At 38.1% G+C, this 25,348-nt stretch overlaps 1 protein-coding gene across 10 annotated transcripts in view; it reads left to right on the forward strand.

The window, feature by feature from the left end:
* Positions 1-25,348, forward strand: part of Veph1 (ventricular zone expressed PH domain containing 1) — a 251,575-nt gene that overhangs the window by 155,094 nt on the left and 71,133 nt on the right. For all 10 annotated transcript variants that reach the window (XM_078043502.1, XM_078043507.1, XM_078043506.1 and 7 more), the window contains 2 exons: positions 3,734-3,873; positions 6,723-6,857. In XM_078043502.1, the coding sequence (XP_077899628.1) occupies positions 3,734-3,873; positions 6,723-6,857 (275 nt within the window). The remainder of the gene's footprint in view (positions 1-3,733; positions 3,874-6,722; positions 6,858-25,348) is intronic.

Genomic DNA, 25,348 nt, shown 5'->3' on the forward strand with positions numbered 1-25,348 from the left:
AGGCAAGAGGATCATATGTTAGAGGCTAGCCTCAGCATCTTAGCAAGGCCCTAAGCAACTTAACAAGGACTTATCTCGGGGCTGGGGATGTGGCTCAAGCGGTAGCGCGCTCGCCTGGCATGCGTGCGACCCGGGTTCAATCCTCAGCACCACATACAAACAAAGATGTTGTGTCTGCCAAGAACTAAAAAATAAATATTAAAAAAAATTTAAATCAAACAAGAACTTATCTCAAAATAAAAAATAAAAAAGGACTAGGGATGTGGTTTAGTGGTTAAGCACTTCCAGGTTAAATCCCCAGTATCAAAAAAAAAGAATGAAAGAGAGAGAGGAAGAAGGAAGAGGAGGAGGAGGAGAGGAGAAGGGAAGAAAAGAAAATAAAAACAATCATGTTTGGTGGAATATGGAAGCATTCTGCATTTAGAAAAGCATGACCTCCTCTTTCTTCAACCTTTAATCTAGAAAAATCAGTGACCATTCAGGCATCTCCTTCAACCAAAAAACCTTTAATGATCCAGATATACCAAGCATACTCCCTGGAAGTTCCTGAACATTTATGGCACATGTGATTTTTTTCAGGGTCGAGTTTTTCTACATTTAAAGAGCTTTTTCTAAGTTCAAAATGCATTTTTCAAGGTCCACCTCAGACATCTTCTCCCTGCTCCCCATTCAGAAAGCATTACTCATTTTTCTGAACAGCTATAGTTACATGGCCCTCTACTATCTCATGGTCTTAACTGTAACGACTGCCATCTATCTACAGGTGTCTCCCATTTGGATATCAGCTTTTTCTCTTTCTTTCTTTCTTTCTTTTTTTTTGTACCAGGGATTGAAGCAGTGGCACTTAACCATGAAACCACATCCCTAGGCCTTTTTATTTTTTCATTTTGAGACAGGGTCTTCCTGAGTTGCTGAGGCTGGCTTTGAACTTGTGATTCTCCTTCCTCAGCCTTCTGAGTTGCTGGGATCACCTGACAGGCATTCATTCACCACCATGCCTGGCAAATAAATCTTTCTTCCTTTTTTTTTTTTTAATTTGGATCTAACCCAGAGCTTTGACCATGCTAGGCAAATGTTCTACCACTGAGTTGTTTCTCCGTCCCTGGTTATCAACTTCTTAATAGCAAGGTGGACATCTTGGCCCCAATTGCTCTCAGTACAGAATCTGACATTCATTCATTCATCCAACATCCATTTATGACATGCCCACCATTTGGTTCCATGGAATGAACTGCAGGGGGGAAATTACAGACAAAGGTTAACAACTGAATCTTAATATTGTGGAAAATTTTTTCAAGCTAGGAAACCTCTGAGAAAAAAATGAGAAGGAAATTGATATAGACCAGATGTACTGAAAACATTAACAGAGGACTTATACCACAAAACTGATTTATTTTAAAAGCCAGTGTATATGTTCCTAAGTGAGGGTTTCTCTCTTCTACCACTTTGACCATTTTCTGTGATCTGAGACCCCTACTGTTTGTGTATAAAAGGGGTGAGCGAAATAAATCAATCAATGTTTATTTTCAAATAAAACACAAATGAGCAGTAAGAATTTAAGGGAAGGGAAAAGACACTGTTTTGTGGCAAATGCCTGAGGTACAACTTATAACCTTCATGGTTAGTACATGGATTCTTAAAAGAGAATTTGCTTCCTTTTGAAACTTTCTATTGAAGCAAAATATATTGCTATCTCAGTGTAGACATCATACCTAGACTTATGTCAATACCATTTTTGTGTGTGCTCATGCAAAATATTTATTTTTTCTGTTTCTGTAGCACATATTAATTTAAATTCAATTTTTTAAATCATTACTGCCAATTTTTTAAAAACTACCATTGTACTAGTCAGCTTTTCACCACATAACAAAATGCCTGAGATAACCAACTTCAATATGTTGTCTTAGGGAGTAACTGATTCTGTGACCCTTACTGAGACCCCATCAATGCTGAAGAAACTCTAGTCCATATCCACTTTCAAGGGTAGAACATAATGAATGCATTAATTTTCAAAACATTCGTTTAAAATTCAGATTAGTTCTGAAACAATTTAGATTCCCCATGAGCTATTCACAGGACTACACAATCTACAAGACCCCAGTGCAGTAGACCCTAAAGCACCTCAAAGTGCCATCAGCTCACTGAGTTCAAATCCTGGCCCCACCACAGGATCAGCTCGGAGCAACTTCTTCTGGGTCTCTGGGCATCCCTCATCATTCATCCATCTAGACACCGCTTAGCTTCATTCCTACTCATTCCTCAGAGTGTCAAGGTCACAGTGTCAAGGTTACAGTGTTTACAGTGAGCAAGACAGGCTCGGTGGCTGACTTTCTAGTGGGTAAATTTACAATAGAAATAACAACAGCCATCATGTGTGGTTGTAAATATCAAATGGAAGCAAGTATGTGAGGCATGTGGGAGTCACTCAGTGATGGCTGTGGTTATCCAGTCCTCAACACAGTGCCCACACACATGGTCTCAGCCTGAATGTACTCCATCCATTCATTATTCATTATCCACAGTCTTTTTTTTTTTTGATGAGTGAATATTTTATTTTTTTATTTTTTTATTGTTGGTTGTTCAAAACATTACATAGTTCTTGATATATCATATTTCACCTTTTGATTCAAGTGGGTTATGAACTCCCATTTTCACCCCGTATACAGCTTGCAGAATCACAATCTTTACATATGGCTCCTCACCTCCACTGTTCTACACCAACATCCACCATTTCTTATCCCTCAAGGATGAGCTCACTAGGCCTCCTTGCTGAAGAGCTTCAAGATGAGATGATTTTTAAACCAGACCAGGCTCGTTCATGATGGCCACATCTCTGGCAAGAGTTATACTGGAAGCTCTCTGTGGATTCCACGCAGACACAGCTCACAGCCTCCCGCCCACATCTGTGCGAGCAGTGGGAATGGGGTCCCCCTCGGTGGAATGGGCTGGCTGAGAAATAAAAGCTAGGAGAAATAAAACAGTGGAAAAAAACACAGAACACAGACAGTAGTTTCAAAAGCAGGAGCAGGACGGGCAAGCTGATCAGACGGATGGAGCTTCTAGACAAAATGGGGCCCACGCCTGCTTTATTTATATTGGGAAACATCGAGATTCTATAGAATGTTCTTCTCCAAAAAAGGTTAAAGGTGGACTCTTCAGTTTCTAACGGGTTACACCCATCTCCGGAGCTACTATGAGGAGCCTTCCTAGCAGAGCAGAGAGAAAGGTTATGTGCTTTGGGCAATCTATTGCCCATGGAAAGTTCCCGATGCCAGGCCTGTCTCTCCCTGGATACCATGTTGAGAGAAGAGCCTCATGTATTTCCCGGATGGCTTCCTGAAGTGGCCCACACCCACTGCCTAGGAAATGCCTGAGCTTCCTGCAGCTACCATATTCTTCCTGGGTTATCACTTGGAGGTATCCAGTCAGACGAGCATGACGTAGTATCTCCCTCTTTGTTGGTGAGAGGGTTTTCTTCCTTGGAAGTTGCTCAGAAATTCTTCAAATATTGTTAATTAAATTAAGAGAAAGATGAGTAGAATAACCCTGTTTAAGACACCTTCCTTTCAGTCTACCTTCCACGAAATAGGCCCACTCCAAATGCACGATTGTTTGGAGTGATTAGCTCAGTCTGAAAACTGAAGAGTGGCTTCTAAATGTGTTTATGTGTTGAAGCATGAAAGGCGACCCTGGGCAGAAAGGAGTGTGTGATGCTACGTGTGTTTATTTCTAGACACTGTGAGGAGTTGTGTGGCGAAGCTGTTCTTCACCTGTTCCCTCAAAGGTCATTACTGCCTGTACAGCAAGTCCAGCTTCATCCTCATCAGCCAAGAGCCTCAGCCATGGATCCAAATTATGCTTCTGTTTCAGCAGGTGTGTGCAATTCATGTTCATTGGGCTCTTTAACAAGTTGGTCAGGTAAGAGCTCCTGTCATCCATTGAATTATTTATTCTTTGTCCAGAGTTGATATGTAAATAACAGCAACACATCATCTTTTCTTTTTCTCTACTTTAAGATAGTTTATTTATAAAGGAACCTGGATTATAAATCAGAAGGCCAAAGCTACAATTAAAACAGGGATCGATTTATAAATAAATAAATAAACATTTTAAAAAAAAAACAGGGATCGAACCTGGGGTCATTTAACCACTGAGCAACATCCCCAGCCCTTTTTATTTTTTATTTTGAGATGGGGTCTCACTGAGTTGCTTAGGACCTTGCTAAGTTGCTGAGGCTGGCTTTGAACTTGCAATCCTCCTGTGTCAACCTCTTGAGTTGCTGGGATTATAGACGTTGCCCCTGCACCAGACCAAAGCTATTCATATCTTGAATATCCTTAGCTTTACAATAGAAGAATGCCACAGAAAATACTCTTTTAAACAACAGCAACAATAAAAACATCTTAGTTGGGGAAATAGCTTATCTTTTGTAGAGCTAGCCTTGGTTTCCCCAGTTTTCTAAACTCTAGTTGATTTTAGTGTAAGTGCATTCTTTCTGACATTATCACACAGGAATGCCACTTTTTTCTATCGAATACATGTATATAGATGAAATTACCTAAAGAGCATCTTTGAACTTAACAGTGAAGAATGTCATGCAAAAATGTCGAAGTACCTTAGATGCACAGAAAACGCAAATGTAGACTATAAAATGTTTGTAATAAAGGAGATCTCAGATATCATCTTTAAAGATAAGAAAACTCAAGGGCATAGCTCAGATCATCAGCCATCTTCTCATTTTTGCACATGTGTTGAAAACTAACATGGGAAGATGCAGGTAAGAGAATTCAGGGCAGGCAGAATCAGGAAAAAAAGAGAGTACAGACATTAAATAGGGTTGAAACTTAAGCCAAGTGATAAGATAGTTTTTCAATTCAGTTAATAAAATATTTCTATAACTCCTACAAAACTCACCAACCAGATAGTCATATTTCTTTATAAAATCAAGATTATTGAGAAAAATGGATTTTCATGCTGAATACATCGTAATTACCATATAACTATGGTTGGATGTGGCTCAGATATGCCATTTTCCCCTGTGTTAGTCTTAAGAACACTTGCCGTCTCCTACAGAACACTCAGATTTTGATGTGAACCACATTATATGTGAACATAAAATAACATTGATTCTTCTTCCTATTCCTGAAATAATGATCATAGTTTTCTTCTACTTAGATTTTTCAAATAGTTTTCATAAGCAGCTCTGTATCTGGTTTCATTGGCTTTGTTCTTAACACTTGTCAGTTTTTTAAGAACAAATCAAGAAAATCTGATTTTTTTTTTGCCCCTTCAGCCTTATTTTATTGACCTATTCTGATCTTTTTTTCTCTTTAAGCACAATGACTAAAAAAGCATCTTTTTATGATTTTCCTTTGTGTTCATTTTACAGTAATGGCTCTTTTCTTTTTCCACACCTTTGATCTTATGTAATCTTCTGGGAAAATTATGGCTTTAGGGTAAATGAAAAATAAAACTTTCACTGGGTAATTACCAACCCAGCCCCAGTGGTGGGTGCTGAGCCAGACTCTCGCTTTTCTGACAACCTTGCACAGTCACAAATGCTTCATTAGATCAGGTCCAGCATGTCTCTAGACGAGACATCCATCCTGCATAACCTTCTGTTAGCATCAAGAAATCCACAAATGTTTCCAAGTGAGAAGCTGAATAATCAGAAACTTCTTAATTCTACAAACCCCTTACTTGGGGTTTGATATCCTCCTTCTTTTCCTGCTCAATACCAGCTCATTTTCATGATGATAATGAGATTTTTCTGGGAAAAAATGTGTATTAATCCTTATTCACTAAATAGAAGCTTTGCACACACCTTAAAGTTTCATTGTGCAACACCTGGACAATCATTGTCATAGCCAATAAGACCTTACAAGCAATTCTCCTTATCATACCCTTCATCAATCATATGGAATGATATTTATGCTATTTTGTGTGAGTAAATGATATTTTATACTCTTTATTGACATTCCACATATTTTTTAAAATCATCCCCTTGAATTGAAAGGCCTCTAACATTCACAGGTATGGTAAAAGGGTATTAGATACCTTGTTGATTAGTAAATATATAAACAAGTTTAACTCTTCCTTTGAAGAGCTTATTTTCACTGGATTGAATGAAGTACATGTAAATATAATTCTCTTTACTTTAACAACATATTGCTCAACACTTAAAGAAATTATCTTAAAGTCTGAAGAATATCTGCCCATGATTCACTTAGGATTAAAAGTGGTTTTGTTTTCCACATGCAACCGCTCAAACTGCTCATGTTTACATAATTATGTTATGGATTCTTGGTTGTTTTTTATCCTTCATAATCTACTCTGTACAAACAGACTTGATATTTGTACTGTAGTTTTGATTTCAGGCCTTAATTCACAGATCTTTGATAAAATAAATTTAAAAATTTGCATTAGCCACTTTTTAAAGCAACATTCTTGGGAAATCATCAAGATAAACATGATGTTACATAGTTGAGGCATATTTGTGCAGATCAATATCAAGTGCCTTGAAAATTCTATTAAATAATTTATATGTTCTGTTTAAAAAAAAAAAAAAAGGCCTGAAATCTATGTTCATTCTCCAAGATGGAGTTCCTCTTATCCTTAAATCTAAACAGTGGTAAGTTCCAGCCAAGCCTTCACAGGCCTTAGAACCCATGGAACTGTTGGGCCCAGAGGTAATGCTGTCTCTTCCCTTCACACCCACTCAGAGCCTGTTTCCTGAGCCCCTGTCCATACAGAGCCGCTCCGTGCAGTTCCTCAGAGCACTGTGGGAGAAGACCCAGGCAGGAGCCACCCACAGCTTCGAAACAGCCATGACAGAGTCCACATTTCCTCAGCAGAAGGTAAATGCTTCTCTCCCCGGGCGTGATTCAAGATGGCCTTCAGTTTGCCTTTCTCTTAACCATTCAGTTGTTTCCTCCTTTCCTTACCCCTCTCTTATTATCAGAAAACACGCATTAAGGAATGACTTTCAGGCCGTACCACACAAAGTAGCATCCTAGACAGAGCCTCTGCCCTTCTGGGTCCACAGGGTGACATGGCTCGGCCCACTCACACCACACAAAACCTGCACGCACCCTAAGGAATTGAGGAATTTTATGGAAGCAGCCTGTGGGCTCAAAGAAAAGGAAAGAGCCCAGGAAACTGGGCTGGAGGGTCTTTAGTGCTTCCATTCCTTCCATCTTTACCACCTCTCATTCCTTTTGTCATTGGCTGTCACCACAGAACAAGAAAACGAGGGTAAACCGGGCAAGAAGAGAGAGCAGTCAGGGTGGGGAAGCTCTTTGGAGGCAGGCACTGTGGCGGGAGATATAAAACCTTCCAGGAGCATGGAAGCAGGGGCATGGCCCTCAGACACAGCCAGCTGAGCCTGAGCAGACCGCTGTGCTGGGGAAGACCCCTGTAGGGAACCAGACCCAGCCCCTCGATAGGGGGAACCTGGCCGTTGAGGACACGTGTCCTCAGTTTCCTATGAGAAAAGTCAGGACCAAGGCACTGCAGGCAATGATGAGAGGAAGCCTTTCTAGAATAAGAAGGCAACTTAGGAAACCAGACTCTTCTCAGGAAATGAAGACGCCAAGGTTGGAATGTTTGTGACCCTTAAAAATTCCAAATTTGGGAACTTAAAACCAACTTCATACTCTATGGCAGTATTAAATGTGGAACATTTGAAAACTGTTCAAGTCAGGAAGGTGAAACCCTCGTGGGTGGGATTAATGGCTTTGTAGAAATGCTAGGAGGAATCAACTAGGCCCTTTTGCCCTTCTGCCTTCAACCGGGTAAGGAAGCAGCATCCAAAGCACTGTATTGGAAACGGACACCAAGCTCTCACCAGATACCTGTCCAGCCCGTGCCCTAGTTCTGGACCTTCCAGCCTCTAGAACTATGAGAAATGAATTTTTTTTCTTTTGGTTAAAAACACTAAGATAGAAGGTCTGAACTAAAGATGGAAGTTGTAGAAAAAGAATGACTAGAAGAGCTATTAAGAAAGTCAAATCTACAAGACATGGTATCTGATAACGAAAAAGGAAGGATCCAGGGACCAGGTGCATCATTTGGCCAAAGAGGTGATGGCACTGCCCTGAGAGAAAGACCACAAAGGAAGCTGGTGGAGGTGTGGAAAACACAAGACCTTCTGGTTGTGTTAGTCAGCCCCCTAACACTTGAGATAATGCCTGAGATAAACAAACTTATAGGGAGGAAAGTGCCACAGTCCCGCTGCAGCAAAATAACTGGGGGGTGACGAGCAACTTGTGTAGATTGATACAGCAGGAGTGGGAGCCGTTTATTGTAGGACAGGAGGGGTATATATACATTCCACACAGCTTATCTTAATTAACATAAACTAGAAACAGCAGTCAACCAATAAGGAATCTCCACACTTAATGGCTCGCTGGCGTTACTTCACAAACCACTCCCTCTGGCAAAATGCCAGGCGCCATCCTGACTTATTTACAGACTCTAACAGGAAAGGTTTATTTTGGCTCATGATTTCAGAGGTTTCAGTCCATGGTCAGTAGGCCTTGGTGCTTCAGGCCAGTGATGAAGTTATACCTCATGGCGGGAGCATGAAGAGACAGAAACTTCACCTTGAGGCAGCAGGGAGGTAAAGAAAGAGAGGTGGGGGCTGGGTTCCCCGTACTCCCCCAAGGTCCTATCCCCATGATCTAACTTCCTTCCATCCACTAAGTTCCACCTCCTGAAGGTCCCACCACCTCCCAGTAGCACTATAGGCTGATGACCAAGCCTTCAACACAGGGTCTCTGGGTGACATTTCAGAACTGAACTCGAGCACTGGTTTACCCATTTTGGTTGAAATGACAGTGTGGGTCTCACAAAGACCCAGACTGGAGATGTGGTCTCGGGAGCCATGAGTACCAGTTGTTGCCATGCGTTAGACTGGACCCCTCTAGGGGAGCCTGTTTGTGAACGGAGGATGGCATTGGGCTCTCCTGGCAGATACTGCCAGCTTCTCTCTTTAAGCTCTTTCCAGACTCGGAGATTCTGGTTACCCTAATTTTTCTTTCAAGAAAGCCAGTAATAAATAGTGGGGGCCTACTGGGAAAGCCAGAGGCTCTGAGAGTATACAATCAGGGTCTCTGTCCTAATTCTACTTTTCTTCTTGTGGTTGATACATAAAAATTGTACATATAGGTGGAATATTGTGGCATTTCAATGCATGTGGACATTGTGTAATGTTCAAATCACGGCAAGCAAATCTCTCTCTTCAAATATTATTGTCACTATCTATAGTCACCTAACTGCAATGGAACACCAGAACCTATATCTCTTACCTAACTATAACTTGGTACCAGTTGACCAACCTTCCTCTCCCTCTCCTCCGCCTCCATTTTATTATTGAGAAGGGAAACAACCACTCCAATATTCAATTAGAAATTAGCAAATTGACTAATCAAAACCTGTTATATTGTGATACAAACTCAACATCTCATAAGTAGTGAATGATTGCAGCAGGATGTGAAATGGATGTGATTAATCAGATGTTTATTTATAAGGGTCTGTAAGACACTAAAGACAAAGCAGGCTATTGCATTGCTAATTTTTTGGCTTTGGTTTAAGAATTTGACATTCGGAGTTCAAGATACAGGAAATGCCACGATGGCATCAGCATAAAGTAAAATGGAATTCTTCCCACATTTCATTCAAATTTTCAATTGTTGCATCATATTTAAAGACAATGTTTCAAATTCTCATAAATTTTTCATTGTGAGCTGCATTTTAACTAGAGGCAACCAGTAAATTAAAACTTGGCCGGCTGCTTCAAGTCCTAAGAGATTAAACTAAAAATCTTGGCAAACAGTTTTGTACTTGCTTACAAGTGTGCTTATTCATATTTCTTTTATTTCACACAGATAAATATTCCTCTAGGGGAAAATTAACTGTAAACCAAATTTTTGAAATATTTGAAGTTTCAACATTTGTTTTATTCATGAGTAATAGAAAAACTTGATATCTGGAATGTACATTATGGGGTAAACTTATCTGCCCAGGAATTTCTCAATCCAGTTGACTTTCTCCTGTCTTTCCTGAAGCATTGTGCATACTAGATTCAAAATAGCTGGGAGGATTGCGCAGAGTTTGCTCTATTTTCACAGTATATGCTGACGTGCACCTTCCTTATTTGGTAGTGGTGGACATATGTGCATCTGCTGCTCTGATGGAGTTGGTCATGTGATTTGCTTCAACTACAGACTGTGAGAGGGTTGTGCACTGTTCTGGGCAGCTTCCAAAGGCAATGTGCCAGTCTTTGTCCCTCTCTTTCCCACCATAGTGACTGGGAAGGCCAGTATAGATGTTGGAGTCCAGGGAGGAGACACTGCCTGGAATTCTGAGCCTCATGTGGAGGTCTGCTGTTCTGAGAGCCAGATCTTCCTATCACACCCTTTGCCTGAGCAAGAAACAATCTTTGCTTTGTTATAAACTGAAGCTTTGCCATTAACTATGACAGCATAACCTACAGTTCTTGATTCATACACATACCAGAGTAGCTAAGCATGTAGCTCTGAAGTCAGATTACCTGGGTTTAACATCTGACCCTGCCACTAACCAGTACTGTGGCCTTTGTCTCGGTGCTCCAGTTTTATTATCTGAACAATGGATATTTTACTAGTGCTCCAGAAGTTACCTCATAGAACTGCTTTGAGGATTGAATGAGTTAACACATGTACAGCTCTTAGAAAAGTGACCATACATGTTTATCTTCCAATAAATCTTTCTAATATTTTAATTCCTAGATAGTGCTTTTCTGTCTTTCTCTAAAATAATACAAATTAAAATCTGTCTTAGATACACTAAGAGGTTCAGAGTGGAGAAATAAAGATAACCTGAAGAATAAGCTCATAAGTTATTAAACTTTTCTAATTTGATTAGACCAACATTATCAGATAACATTCTCCAAGTTTTGAACATGGATTTTCATTATAAAACTCGATCAAATTACCATTTGCAAACTATCAGTTTCATATAGGAATTGAAGCGTGGACATTCTTATATATAAGAAAAATTTAATAATAGTACAACACATAAGTTCAAGGGTTCAAATAAAACCTTATCATCCCTAGGTTCTTAAATAGCCTTTGATAAAATCCTACACACTTTAAATAATCACACAGTTTGCATAAAAATTTTATTAATGTCTGTTTCCCTAATTAAACTTTTTTTCATGAGAATACATGCATATAATTGTACACCCAACACCAAGAGCATCATCAGGCACATGAGAGGCAATCAGCGATATGCACTGACTGAATCAAATGAAAGAACATGGCTACTTACTATGCTTAGTGGTGAACAAGGGAAGATGTTTCACTTCATACTATATTTAAAAGTCAAATGAGTTTTTTAAAACTTAAAAAGGAGAATAGATATCAAAATCCTAGGGGAAATTTATACATATAGAAAAACTTAGAGATTTTTTACTATAATTAGAAATTAAACTCCCTCAACATTTAACCTATTACAGAGGGTCCTATCCAAGGTAGGACAATAAAAATGCTGATAAAAGCAATTATTGAAAGAGAAGAAATTAGGGAGAGAAATACAAAAAATCTACCAAGAGAAAGAAATTATTTGTGGATTGTAAGATATTTGTATAGAAAAAATAAAGAGAACCTAATATTTAGAATTTGTGCAGAAGATTCTGAAGTTATTTGATAAAAGATGAATGTCTAAAATCAATAATAATCCACACAGAAGTAATAACTAATTAGAAAATACAGTAAAAAGATGCCACTTACCATAGCTATAAAATCTATAGAGGTCATATGATTAAATATAAGATGGGAAGCTCTTTAATAAAGAAATTTTTGTACAGAATGCAAAATAAGACCTGGTCTCATTTTTTCTACAAATGGGTAAAGTGTTTTCTGAGCACCACTTAAAAAGCTGCCTTTTCTTCAATGTAAGTTTTGGGCACTTTTGTCAAGGATCAGATGACTATCTGAGTGAGTTTTTCTCTGAGTCTTCTACTCTGTACTATTGGTCTATTTGTCTATTTCTGTGCCAGTACCATGCAGCTTTTGTTACTATAATTTGGTCAGCATTGCTCTTTTAGCTTAGAATTTCTTTTGCTATTCTGGGTCTTTTATTCTTCCAAATGAATTCTAAGACTGTTTTTTCTAGCTCTGTGAAGAATGTCATTGTAATTTTGAGGGGAATTGCATTTAGTGTATACATTGCCTTTGGTAGTATGGCCATTCTAACATCATTAATTCCACCTCTCCATGAACATGGAGCTTTTCCATTTTCTTGTATATTCTTAAATATCTTTCTTCAGTGTTCTAAGCTTTCATTTTAGAGATCTTTTGCCTTCTTGGCTAGATTTATTTCTGGGTATTTTTTTTCCTTTTTCTTTTGAGGTTATTGTTAAATGGGATTGTCTTCATGATCTTTCTCTACAGATTTACTATTGATGCATATAAAATCTATTAATTATTATATGTTGTCTTGTAACCTACTACTTTTCTGAATTTGTTCATCAGCTCTAGAAGTTTACTGGTGAAGTTCTTTTGGGTTTATAAATATAGGATCATGTCATCATCAAACAAAGATAATTTGACTTATTCTTTTCCTATTTTTATGCCTTTAATTTCCTTCTTTTTTCTAATTTATCTGGCTAGAGAATAGAGAACTATATTGAGTAGGATGGTGAGAGTGTCTTGTTCTGGATTTTAAAGGAAATGCTTTCAATTTTTCCCTTTTACCTCTGATGTTGACTTTGGATTTGTTGTATACAGCTATTACAATGTTGAGTTAAGTTCTTCTATCCCAAGTTTCTTCAGTGTTTTTTATCATGAATGGGTGCTTTGTTGAAGGCTTTCTCTGAATCTATTGAGATAACCATGATTCTTGCCCTTAATTTTATTTGTGCAATGAATTACATATATTGATTTATATATGTTAAGCTATTTTTACAATTTGGTCATGACGTACGATCTTCTTAATGCTGTTGAATATGATCTGCTAATATTTTATTAAGGATTTTTGCAACTAAAGTCATCAGGGATATTGGTTTGTAGTTCTCTTTTCTTGATGTGTCCTCATCTGGTTTTGGTATCAAGGTGATACTGGCTTCATAGAATGAACTTGAAAATATTCCATCCCTTTCAATTTCTTGGAATAATTTGAGAAGTACTGGCATTACTTCTTTTTTAAATGTCTGGTAGAATTTGACTGAGAATCCATCTGCTCCTGAGCTTTTCCTTTTTTGGAAGACTTTCTATTGCTCCTTCTATCTCATTGATAGTTATTGGTCTGTTTAGGTCTTCTATGTTATCTTGACTCAATTTTGGCAGGTCATATATGTCTAAAAATGTATCATTTCTTCTAAGTTTTCTGATTTATTGAGTAAAATTTTTCAAAATAGTCACTAAAGAGACTCCAAATTTCTGTGATGTCTGTGGTAATTTTTCCCTTTTTTCTGTAATTTTATTAATTTGGATCTCCTCTCAAAAAAGAGAAGAGAAGCTTTTGGTTAGTTTGGATAATAGTTTATTAATCTTTTTTGTATTTTCATAAAACAAATATGTTGTTTCATTGATCTTTTGTATTTTTCATGCTCTTATTTTGTTGATTTCTGGTCTAATCTCAATTATTTCCTTCCTTCTACTGAACTGGTTTGTTTCTGTTTCTGAAGGGCCTTGAGATGTATCATTAGGTTACTTATTTGGGGTCTTTCTGGTTTTCTTATGTAGGCACTCATAGTTATAAACTTCCCTCTTAAAACTTTCACAGTGACCAAGTTTTGCTTGTGTTGTATCACTATTCTCATTTGATTTTAAGAATTTTAAAATGTCTCTCCTGAATTTATCTATCACCCATTAATCATTCAAAAGTATATTGCTCAATCTCCATCTGTAGGGTTTTTTGGAGTGTATTTCTAATTTAACTACATTATGATCAAATAAGATGTAATAAATTATATTGTTTTTTATATACTTGCTAAGAGTTTATTTGTAATCTAAAGTGTGTTCTATTTTGAAGAAGTTTCCAATAGCAGTTGAGAACAAAGTGTATTCAGCTATTGCTGGATGAAATGTTTATAGATGGCTGATAAAGTCCTTTTGATTTTTTTTAAGTTTGAAGAATTTTTACTGAGTTTATGTCTGGATTAGTTGTGAGAGAGGTGTGTGGAAATCACATAGTATTATTGTACTGGGGCTATCCAAGGCTTTAATTTAAGTAGTGTCTGTTTTATGTAAATAGATGCACCAATATTTTGGGGCATATATATTTACTATTATCATTTCTTGTGGAATTATTCCCTATACCAGTTGAAGTGTCCTTCTTTGTCTCTTCTGATTAATTTTCACTTGAAGACTGCTTTTTGGGATATGAGAGTAGTAGGTACCCCTACTTGTTTGGGGGCCCCATTTGCACTGTGTATCAACTTCTATCCTTTCACTTTCAGCCTGTGACTATCCTCGCCTGTAAGGTGAGTCTCTTGGAAACAACACATAGCTGGGTCTTATTTTTTAATCCATTCTCCCAGCCTATGTCTTTTAATTGGAGAATTGAGACCATTTATTAATATTTATTAATTCATGTCATTTTGATTTATTTATAATGTTTGCTTTGGTTATGATTCTTATTGCTCAGCTACTCTTCAAATAAGATTTGTCCACTTGTGAACTTTGGGGTTTGTTTTTGACTGTTCTGTGTAGTATTTCTTTAAGTGTTTCTAGAGTGCTGGCTTAGAATGCATGAGTATTTTTAGTTTCTGCTTTTCTTGGAAGGTTTTTATTTCTGCTTCAACTCTGAAGCATAGCTTTGCTCTTTTCTGGTTGATGTTTATTTACTTTGAGGATGTGAAATACATCATTTCAAACTCTCCTGGATTTTACTGTTTGCACTGAAAAATCAGAAGTAATTTTCATTGTTTTGTCTCTAAATGTAACCTGATATTTTTCTCTTAAAATGTTTAAACTTCTATCCTTGTTCTGTGTATTAAGTATTATAATTAAATATGTCATAAAGAGATTCTTTTTCGATTTTGCATATTTGGCTTTATGAAAGCCTACTGTAATTGAAGTTCATCTCATTCTCAAGATTTGGAAATTTTTCTGTTATTATTTCCCAAAAGAAGTTATCCATGACATTAGCCTGCATCTCACAACCCCCTTCAATTCCAATGAGTCTTAAATTTTTTCTCTTAATATTGTCCCAGAGTTCTTATATATTCTGGACATGGTTATTTATTTTCTTTAATACAATCTGAATGTTCATGGCCAGCTACTTTGTCTTCCAGCTCTGAGATTTTGTCTTCAGCATGATCTATTCTATTAAATTTTCAACTGAAATTTTTATTTGATTTATTATGTCTTTTGTTTCCAAGATTTCTGTTTGGCTCTTTTTCAATATATTTAAATCCTTATTGAATTTTCATTCATTTTGTGTACTGATTTTCTTAATTCATCCAGTTCTTTTTCTGTTTTCTTTAAATTCATTGATTATTTTTATATCCAGTCTTTTAAATTATTTATCTTCTTTAATATCTTTGGGGGCTTTTGCTGGTGAATTAAAAAACTTTGAGAAGCATCATGTTACCTTGTGTTTTCCTATTTCTTATATTTCTGTGTTGGGTTTTTATGCATCTGTTGGGATTCATCATATGTATATATCTTTAGGACACAGCCTTCTCTTGCCAAAGTGTTCTAGAATAATCTAGATTGAGATTAAGACTCCTCATAGTTGTGATGCCCACAGCCTTTGTGTTTATTCTGTTTTTGGTGTAGGAGTGGATGTCCATTAGTGCATTGGACCTGAGAACCACCCCTAATTATTCCTGCTTGGGATTTGGTTGTTATTTGGGGTATTTTGTCTCTTCCCTTTTTTGTATTAAAGGACCACTGATGTTTGAGTGCCATTAATTTGTGTGTGGAGCAAGGTACACTGTCTCTTGACTGGCTTGAGTTCATTAGCAGAGTCTTTACCTTGTGAACTTGTAGTGTCCCAGTAGATCCCCAGCATCTCACAAAAAAAAAAAAAAATGCGGAAACAAACAATAGCAACAACAGAAGAAAACAACATATAGCATTAAAATGAATATCAGGTACCTATTATGACATCTACAACACTAATCATCACACACACACACACACACACACACACACACACACACACACGGAATGGTGGGGTCAACAGTTGCCAAAAGCAAAAACAATAAATAGCCATGTATTAGATCTGTCATTAAAGTAAACTTCAGGTGTCAACAATGACATGCATTGTGCTAACAACTACAACTATATGAATGGTAGGGGCAGGAGTTACATAAACCAAATAATCCTAAAAGATGATGAAAAAATACATTTATTTACAAATATGAGGAAATGGTCAACATTCCTAGCAATCAGAGAAATGCAAATCAAAACCACACTGAGATTACATCTTATTCTAGTCAGAATGTCAATTATTAAGAATACAAAATAATAATAAATACTAGTTAGGATGTGGGAGAAAAGGTACACCCATGCATTGTCCATAAGAATGAAAATTAATATGACCACTCTGGAAAGCAGCATGGAGTTTCCTCAAAAAACTAGGAATGTAACCAACATATGATACAGCTATCCCAGTCCTCAGTATTTACCTATAAAAACTAAAATCAGCATACTATAGTGGCACAGCCACATCAGTGTTTATACTAGCACAACTTACAATAGCCAAACTATGGAACTAGCCCAGTCACCCATCAATAAATAAATGGATTAAGCAAATCTGGTATATATACACAATGGAGATTTACTGAGCCATAAAGAAGAATGAAAATATGTCATTTGCTGGTAAATGGATGGAACTGGAGAACATCATGCTAAGTGAAATAAGCCAGACTCAGAAATTCAAGGGGCCAATGTTTTCTCTCACATTCAGAAATTAGAACAACTTAAGTGGGGAAAAGTGGAGTCAGACATCATAAAGATAGAGTGAAGATCAGGAAAGTGGAAGAAGGAGATTGAGAAGGAGGGATGGAAAAGGAGAGGAAATGTGAAATGAATCTGACAAAATTACACTATGTGCATAGATGAATATACCACAGTGACATCATAGCACCAATTAAAAATAAATAAGTAAATGAGTGGAAGGTAGACCAGAAGAATACAGGAAGGTGCATAGGGGGAGGAAAGAGGGGAGTGAGTTGGGGGGAAAGGGACTGAACTGGAGTAAATTCCATGCATGTATGATCGTGTCAAAATGAACCCAACTATTATGTACAACTATAATGCACTAATAAACAAAAAAAATTAAATATTGTTCATTAAGAGATAAGAAAATGTGACAGCAAGGTAGAAAAAAAAGTTTAGAATATTCTAAATGTGGACACTGGAGAAAGGAGAAGAGATGTAGCAAGTAACAGCTACAAATAGAGAAATAATTTTTTTAAAAAAAGTAATGGGAGAAAAAGAGAATAAGAGAATTTGGCTGTTAGAAGGAGAGGAAAGGAAAGAATGAGCAATAAGAGAAACAAACAAAAACAAAATAAACATCCAAAATCCTTACCGCCCTGTGATAAGAAAATACAACAACTATTAAAAAATGTTAAAAATTAGAAAAAATGCATATATGTGTATATATCCATGAACAAATTAACACAGCACAAATTTTAAAAATGAGAAAGAGAAGAAGGAAAAAAGATTTTTAATGAAAAATAAAATAATTGCTTCCACTGAGGTAGTCAAAACTGTCAGGATGGTCACTTTCTCTGCTCAACTGTCTTTTCATTTCTTCTTGGGAGAGAGAGAGAGAGAGAGAGAGAGAGAGAGAGAGAGAGAGAACGAACACAAGGGTGAGGGAAAGGACCCTTCCTCTTTTCTTGTTCTCACTAACTGCCAGCTGGATAGCCTAAAACTAAAGCTGGTTGAAAAACTGAAGTTCCCACTCACCAGAGTCAGGTAAGAATGGACAGTACTACCAACTGGAGTTTTATCTGGTCAGACCAGATCAATTCCCTCCCAGGGCAGGACTGCTACATAGTTCTAAGTGGGAAGTTCCAGCAAATAGGGCTGAGCTCTAACTGGTCCTTAAGGACTTTGTTGGTTGCTATCTGCTCTGGAGAGATTGGATCACCACACCCCTAAGATTCTGCAGTTGCCAATATCTCCTGAGAGTTTGGATCTCAGGATCCTCTGAGACTGTACTCATGGGTCAGGGGAGCCAGTCCCCACATGTCTCACACACTCACTGCCCACAAACACAGCCTTCCCAGGCTTAATTCCTGAGAGTAATCATTCCTACCCTCTTCAGTTTCCCTGAACCTCCTTGGTTGGTCATGTGAGCCACTAGCCGGCTCTTTGGCTTGCTGTTCCTAGTGAGGTGGGTGAAAGAGGAAATTCACCAAAATTCAATACAGGACAGTCGAGTCTCTTTGAGACTCAGAAATTCAGGTACATTGAATCAAGAACAATAAAGATAACATTGGAGCCAATCTAGTTGTGGTGGTGGCAGTGGTGCCAGTTCACCTCAGAGAGGAGGGATAAAACACAGAGAAACAAATACAACAGACGAATTTGACACAAAAACACCTATTGAACAGACAGGCAGCCTGAATGTAGCTGACCCGGAGGCTGCACACTGAGCTGGTGTCTGAGAAGTGCTTTGTTTCTCAACTGTGCAAGTAGAGAGCTGAAGCAGGAGCCGCCTCAGGGAGGCCACACTGTATGTAGCTTGCTGCTGTGGGACCCTGGGAGATCACAGCAAACATTGCCAGACTGTCCTGGCAAGTTCCTACCATATGGCCCAGGATGTACCCAGCAGAACGTGAGGGAAGGCACAGAGAAGGTTGTTGTGCCCAAGGGGATTCTGGAAAGAAGTTCACCAGTGCAGATCAAGTGTCTTGCTCTAACCTATCTTCTAACACAGTGGTTCCATTTCTAGGACATCGTTCTAAAGAAATAACCGGAAGCATGTACAAAATTCAAGACACACACCCATAAAGCTAGGATTGTGAAATGATTTGTAAATAGCCTAAATGTCTAAAAATGAAAGAATAAGATCATACATATGCCAAATAATATCAAAGACATAAAAGTCATGTTTATGAGAAATGTTTAATAACATGAGACATAATTATAGTAAGCACCACATTTCAGGTTACAAAATAATTTATAGGAAGAATAGAACTAGGCAAGGCATGGTGGGGCATGCCTGTGATCAGAAACTCAAGAAGTGAGATAGGAGGATCACAAACCCAAGGCCAGCATAGGCAATTTAACAAGACCCTTAGCAACTTAGTGAAATCCTGGCTCAAAAAAAAATTAATTTAAGGGCTGGGGATGTAACTCAGTGGTAAAGCATCCCTAGGTTTAATCCCTGGTTCAAAACCACACACAAAAAAAGGATATGATTTAGGGGATTATTCATTAAAAAAACCAAAAGGAAGGTACAAAAATGTTAACAATTGCAAACTTCACTTGATGAGATTACCACTTCCTAAATTTTCTCTAGGTGTTTCTTTAACAGCAAGAAAAATATTGCTTTAAGTTATATTGCTTGATGTAAGTAAACATTAATAAGAAGTTTAACTTAAAGAAAATTTCATTCTAAGATAATCAGTTTCCATCATAAAACAGGGATTTCAGAAAGAGGAAAACTAACTGATATTTTGAAGAAATGAGAGGACCCATGGAGCAAAGAATACTATGAACAATGCCTCTCCAGGGCCAATTGTGCTGCCCAGCACTTCACACGGAGTAGAGTTCTTACTATTAGAAGACCAGAGAGTTGGAGGATTACAGCTGGGACAGAATCTGAGAAAGGACCTTTATTGACACACATGCTCCAGTTCCCAAAGCACAGGGAAATTCCATACACCATTGAAATTAGGTCTCACAATTATGCCCCTTATGGAAACAAAAAGATTAAATTTACTGATGAAATAAGATGTGCCCCATCTGGCTACCATTTGGAGATTTGTTTTCAGGCCACATTGCTACAAACATACTTGACAGTTCCCAGGGTGATGGGCCAGGGTGTTGAAGCATAAATAAAATTAAAGTGCTGATTCTGGGTGGAACAAAAGGAGGCCTTCTGATGCTCCCAAAGGCTTAGATGTAGTGTTTTGAGTTAAGGTGTTAATGTGCTTGAATAAATAAATGCACAAGTATGTAAATAAAGACTGAGTTTCTTATGTATAAGAATAATGATTTAAGTCTTATGAGAAATTTAAGTGCACAAGTATAATGCAGATGACACTATGGTAGATAGAAAGAACAGTGTGCATCAGCATGTGCAAGAGGTTAGCCATGCTAAACCTCTTTCAGAGCAAGCTAGTGGGAAATGTGAGGATTTCAGAAGCCTAGTTTGGCTTCTCTAAGCTCAAGACCAGGAAAATCTGATAGGCAGTGTCTCCAAAGCAAAAAGGTGAAGAGGTAAAAGGAACATCAAGGAAAGAAAACTACAGACCTTTATCTCTGATGAAGATAGATAAAAAAATTCTTAATAAAATATTAACAAAGCACATTCAAGACCACTTTAAGAAGATAGTACAACACGATCATGTGGATTTCATCCCAGGGATGCAAGGTTGGTTCAACATGTGCAAATCAATACATGTAATTCACCTCATAAATAGAATTAAGGACAAGAATCGTATGATCATTTCAATAGATACAGAAAAGGCTTTTGACAAATTCCATCACTCACTCATGTTGAAAACAGTGGAGAAACTAGGGATATAGGGAATTTAACCTCAATGTTACAAAGGCTATATACAATAAACCCAAAGCCAACATACAATAAACCAATATTTTCAGAAAAAAACTAAAAATATTTCCTCTAAAATCAGGAGCAAGACAAAGATGTTCACTCTCACAAATGCTATTCAACATAGTTCTTGAAACTCTCGCCAGAGGGTCAGGAAAAAGATGGAAATAAAAGGGATATAAATAGGGAAAGAAGAAGTCAAATTATCTCTGATGATGACATGATCCTTTATTCAGAAGACTCCACCACCACCACCATCAACAGACCAAAAAAAGAAAAAGAAAAGAAAGAAAGAAAGAAAATAACCACCACCAGAGGACTTCTAAGTTAACTGATAAGTTCAGCAAAGTGGCAGAATACAAAATGAACATTCATAAATCAATAGATTTTTCTAGACTTCAATAGTGAATTTGCAGAGAAAGAAATTAGGAAAACTATCCCATTCACAATAACATCAAAAACCAAAATAAGATATTTGGAAATAAATCTAACCAAGGAGGTGAAAGAGCTCTACAATGAAAACTATAGAACACTGAAGACCTTAGAAGATGGAGAAACCTCCCATGTTCATGGATAGGCTTCCCCCTCGCTTTGCTCCAGCAAGTTCAACCCATGAACATAGAAGGGACAGCCATGGAGTAAAGTAAGACAGAAGAGGGGGAGAAAAGAGGGACAGGAGAAGGGAGAAATGCATATAGATTAACCAAATTATTCTATGTACTTATATGAATGTACCACAGTGAATCCCACCTTTATGTTTATCTATAAAGCACCAATTTTTAGAAAACAATAATAAATAGAGGAAGACCAGTAGAATAGAGGAAGGGAAACAGGAGGAGAAGGAGGGGAAAGAAAGGGGAAGTACTAGGGACTGAATGGAGCAAACCCTATACCATGTATCATGTGTAATTATGTCAAAGTAAGACCCACTATTATGTATAATTATAATCCACTAATAAGAAACATTTAAATTTTTAAAGATTAAAAAAAGAAGGATAAGGGAATACCCAAAGAAACTCATGGAGGAATTGAGCCAGTGGCTCAGGGATAAACTAATTTGTAGCCACAAAGCAGGAATACAGGGGTAGGTGGAATGTGGACACTAATGCAAACGTCTGGCACACTCCTCTGAGGGAGCTGGTTGGGAAGGGAAGAGACATTAAAATTACAGAGCCAGATTATTTTAAAAAAACATAAATAAAATAGTTCTATGTAGGAGGAATGACATGAGCAATAACAGAAGAGAATATATATATATATATATATATATATATATATATATATACATACATACATACACACACACACACACACACATACACACGTACATATATCACAGTGAAATCCTAATAAACATGCCTTAAGTTCATTCATTCAGAGATGATTTTTGCAAAGACCTATTCTAGGCAGAGAGTACAGATGATAATCATGGTCCCTGCCCGGATGTAGGCAAGCAACATGTTAGCAAATGAACACACAGTTCTACACTAATTCTGTAAAAATGAAACTGCCTGAATGAAGTGAGCATTTGTTGAATGGTCAGGGAAGGCTTCTCTATGCAGATGTCAAATAAGTTCTCCTGATGAAGAGAAATTTGCACAAAGGCCTAAAACCAAACAACAACAACAAAGGAAACATAAGGAAAAGCCTTAGAGTATTAGAGCATGCTCATCCAAATTTAAATCACACATCCCATCAGAAAAATATTTTTGAGCAAGCACATTCAATATGTATACACTTATGCACTTTTGAACTATGTGTCGATGTGATTTCGCATCCTTGTTATTCATTATAAAACATTCAAAACCAGAAATTTTAAAGGATGAGATGGAGAATAATGAAAAGTGAGCCTGCGTGATATTGTTGGCCATCAGGGAAATGCAAGTTCAAAGTGTAACTAGATAGCTGCTCACCTCAGTTAAAACAGCTGCTGTCAAAAGGACGAAACTAACAAATGATGCTGAAAATATGGAAAAAGGGGACTCTGAGACAGCATTGGTAGGATGTAGATTATGGAGAGGAGAATAAAGATCCCTCAAAGACTCAATATGTATCTATCATAAGATCCAGCTCTCCCACTTGTGGATATACATATCCAAACGAAATGAAATCAGCACGCCTAAGAGATGCCCTTGTTTATTGTGGTACTATTCACAATGGCTAAGATACAGAACCAACCAAGGTGTCCAAAATGTGGCACACATACACAATGGCCCATTATTTAGCCATTAAGGAGAATGAAATCCTGACATTTGCAGCAAAATGGAGGTAACTGAAGTAAAATGAAAAAGCCAGACATAGAAAGACAAATCACATGTTCCCTAGTGATTACTAAAGGCCGGGAAGAGGAGGCAGGAGGGAGCACAGGAAGGATGGATGATGGGCACCAAAACACAGCTCCGTAGATGGAATGAGCCCCAGCTCCACAGCACAGAGGGATGGCTGGCCCATCACATACTTCAGAAAGATCTAGAAGAAAGTCATTCAATGCCTGTAAACGTGAAGAAACAATCAGGGGGCTAATTACTCTAATTTGATCACTGCATCCTGTATGCATGTGTAAACATATCATATTGTACCCCATTTATATATATATAATGAAGACATGTTAATCAAAAATGCCTTTAAAAGATAAATAAAGGTTGTTATTTTCTTCTTTCTACATCACAGTAAATTGTCTTGCCCACCCTGAAAGCACAATTCCCTTCCACGGCATTGCAAGAAATAAAAGGACTAGGTAGGAGTCGGTGAGCGAAGGAAGGGTGGACACTTCAGAGAGGGGTGAACACCAGAGAGGGAGGGTGAACACTGGAGAGTGAGCCTGAGCCTTGTAGACCACAGCAAGGAGCCTGGGTTTTATTGTAGCCTGTGGAAAACCCTCATGGCTGCTGCAACAAGCTGTCATACGCTGGTGGCTTATAGCAACACACATTCATTTCTCACCATTCCAGAGGCTAGGAAATCCAAGATCAAGGCAGATTCAGTGTCCAGTGAGGGCCTACTGTGTGGCTCATAGACCTTCTAACAGTGTTCTCCCCTGGCAGAAGGGGCAAGGTGGCTTACTGGTGCCTGTGTTACAAGTGAACACGCATGCAGCCTGACAAGGCAGTTCCCAGAAAGGTAACTGCACTCCAACCACATCCATTAGATTTGATGGTAGAAAGATAAGTGACTTCTTTCTCTCCCCCTCCTCTCTCTCTCCATGGCTTCTCAACTTTATCAGTGAAATAAGATATGAGTTCATCAGCTGAAAGTGGTGTCCGGGGAAGGGGTAGAATTCAGGAGATCTGAAGAAAGGGATCAGAAATGTGAGTCTTTGTGAAAGAGCCACATGCTTCCTGGTGACACACTCCCCAGCTTCTCAGGCAGCAGGCAGCACCATTTGGAGCCTGAGCTATGGATTCTGGATAAGACAGAGGTCTAGAGTTCTCCAGCCATGAGCAGGAGCTGAGATGGAGCTCAGCCAGGCTTGGGTCCTTGTTGTGAGTGGTTTCACATGGTGAAATGTCTCCAGATAAGGGAGATGTCTTTGAGAAGATGGAGAGTAAAGATGCAGCCAAAAAGGAAGCATCTACCCACAGGAAAGCCAACTTGGGAAACAAAAACATGGTCTTTAGAGCCCACAAAAAGACATGGTTATGTTCTGAGAGAAGAAGATGGTAGATTTGTGCTGAGTTTCTTTTCCTGAGAACCTTCTGCTTGTCCTCCTGGCCTCCTCCTCTTGCAAGCAGCAGCACAAGCCCATGCATCCTGCAGTGGGCCCAGGTTAGGGAGACAGACCACAGCCACAGAGGCCCATGTACAACTTGCTCTGAGCATAGGGCTTGCAATGCTAGGTGATGCCAGGAGACTTGTAACTTAGCTTGAATTTTTAATCACAGTCTTTGCAGTGTTGGTAGACTCCTCTGCCGTAGCCTCAAGATGTTTCTTCTGGGATTCACATGACTGACATAGGAAGAGAGGTTTGAAGTGACAAGTTCATGAGAGGAATAACTTGACCCTTAGAGACCTCTACAGCACGGCTTTTATTGATGGCCTGGGACCACAGAGTTTGGAAATTTAGCCAAATGAAAAACACGGCCTCCCTCAACACTATCCCTGCCTTCATGAGGATGCATTTGTTTCCCTCAGCAACCATCTGTCAGGGTCCCTCGTTTAAACTCTTCCACGCACACGATCCATTCTGTTAAGTGCACATGATTTTCTAAACACTTGAACCTGACTGAAATGACCATTCTATTCATCATTTAAAAATAGACTTCTTTTCCTTGGTCTGTTGTTTTATAGCCCTTGTTTTTGAATACTCTTATCCCCCTTGGAAAATTATCATGCTTACACTGGGCTAATAAATAGATACTATTCATGCTTCCCTAACCCACTGTCCACGTATACAATCCTTATGTTATACATATGCTTTTAAAAACAATTTAAATTGGCAGAGGAGTATTTTCTCAGCTCAGTTGAAACCCTGGTTTATCACCTGTATTGTATTTCCTCCATGTTCATGAGCCAGACTATCCTATAATGAAGCATGTCAATTTTACTACTGTCATGAACATTCCTACACAATCAGCCAGATGTTCTGCATCAGTCAAGGAAATTAAAAGAGAATGAGAGA

The sequence above is a fragment of the Ictidomys tridecemlineatus genome, chromosome 3 (assembly GCF_052094955.1).
Source record: "Ictidomys tridecemlineatus isolate mIctTri1 chromosome 3, mIctTri1.hap1, whole genome shotgun sequence".
Taxonomy (NCBI): domain Eukaryota; kingdom Metazoa; phylum Chordata; class Mammalia; order Rodentia; family Sciuridae; genus Ictidomys; species Ictidomys tridecemlineatus.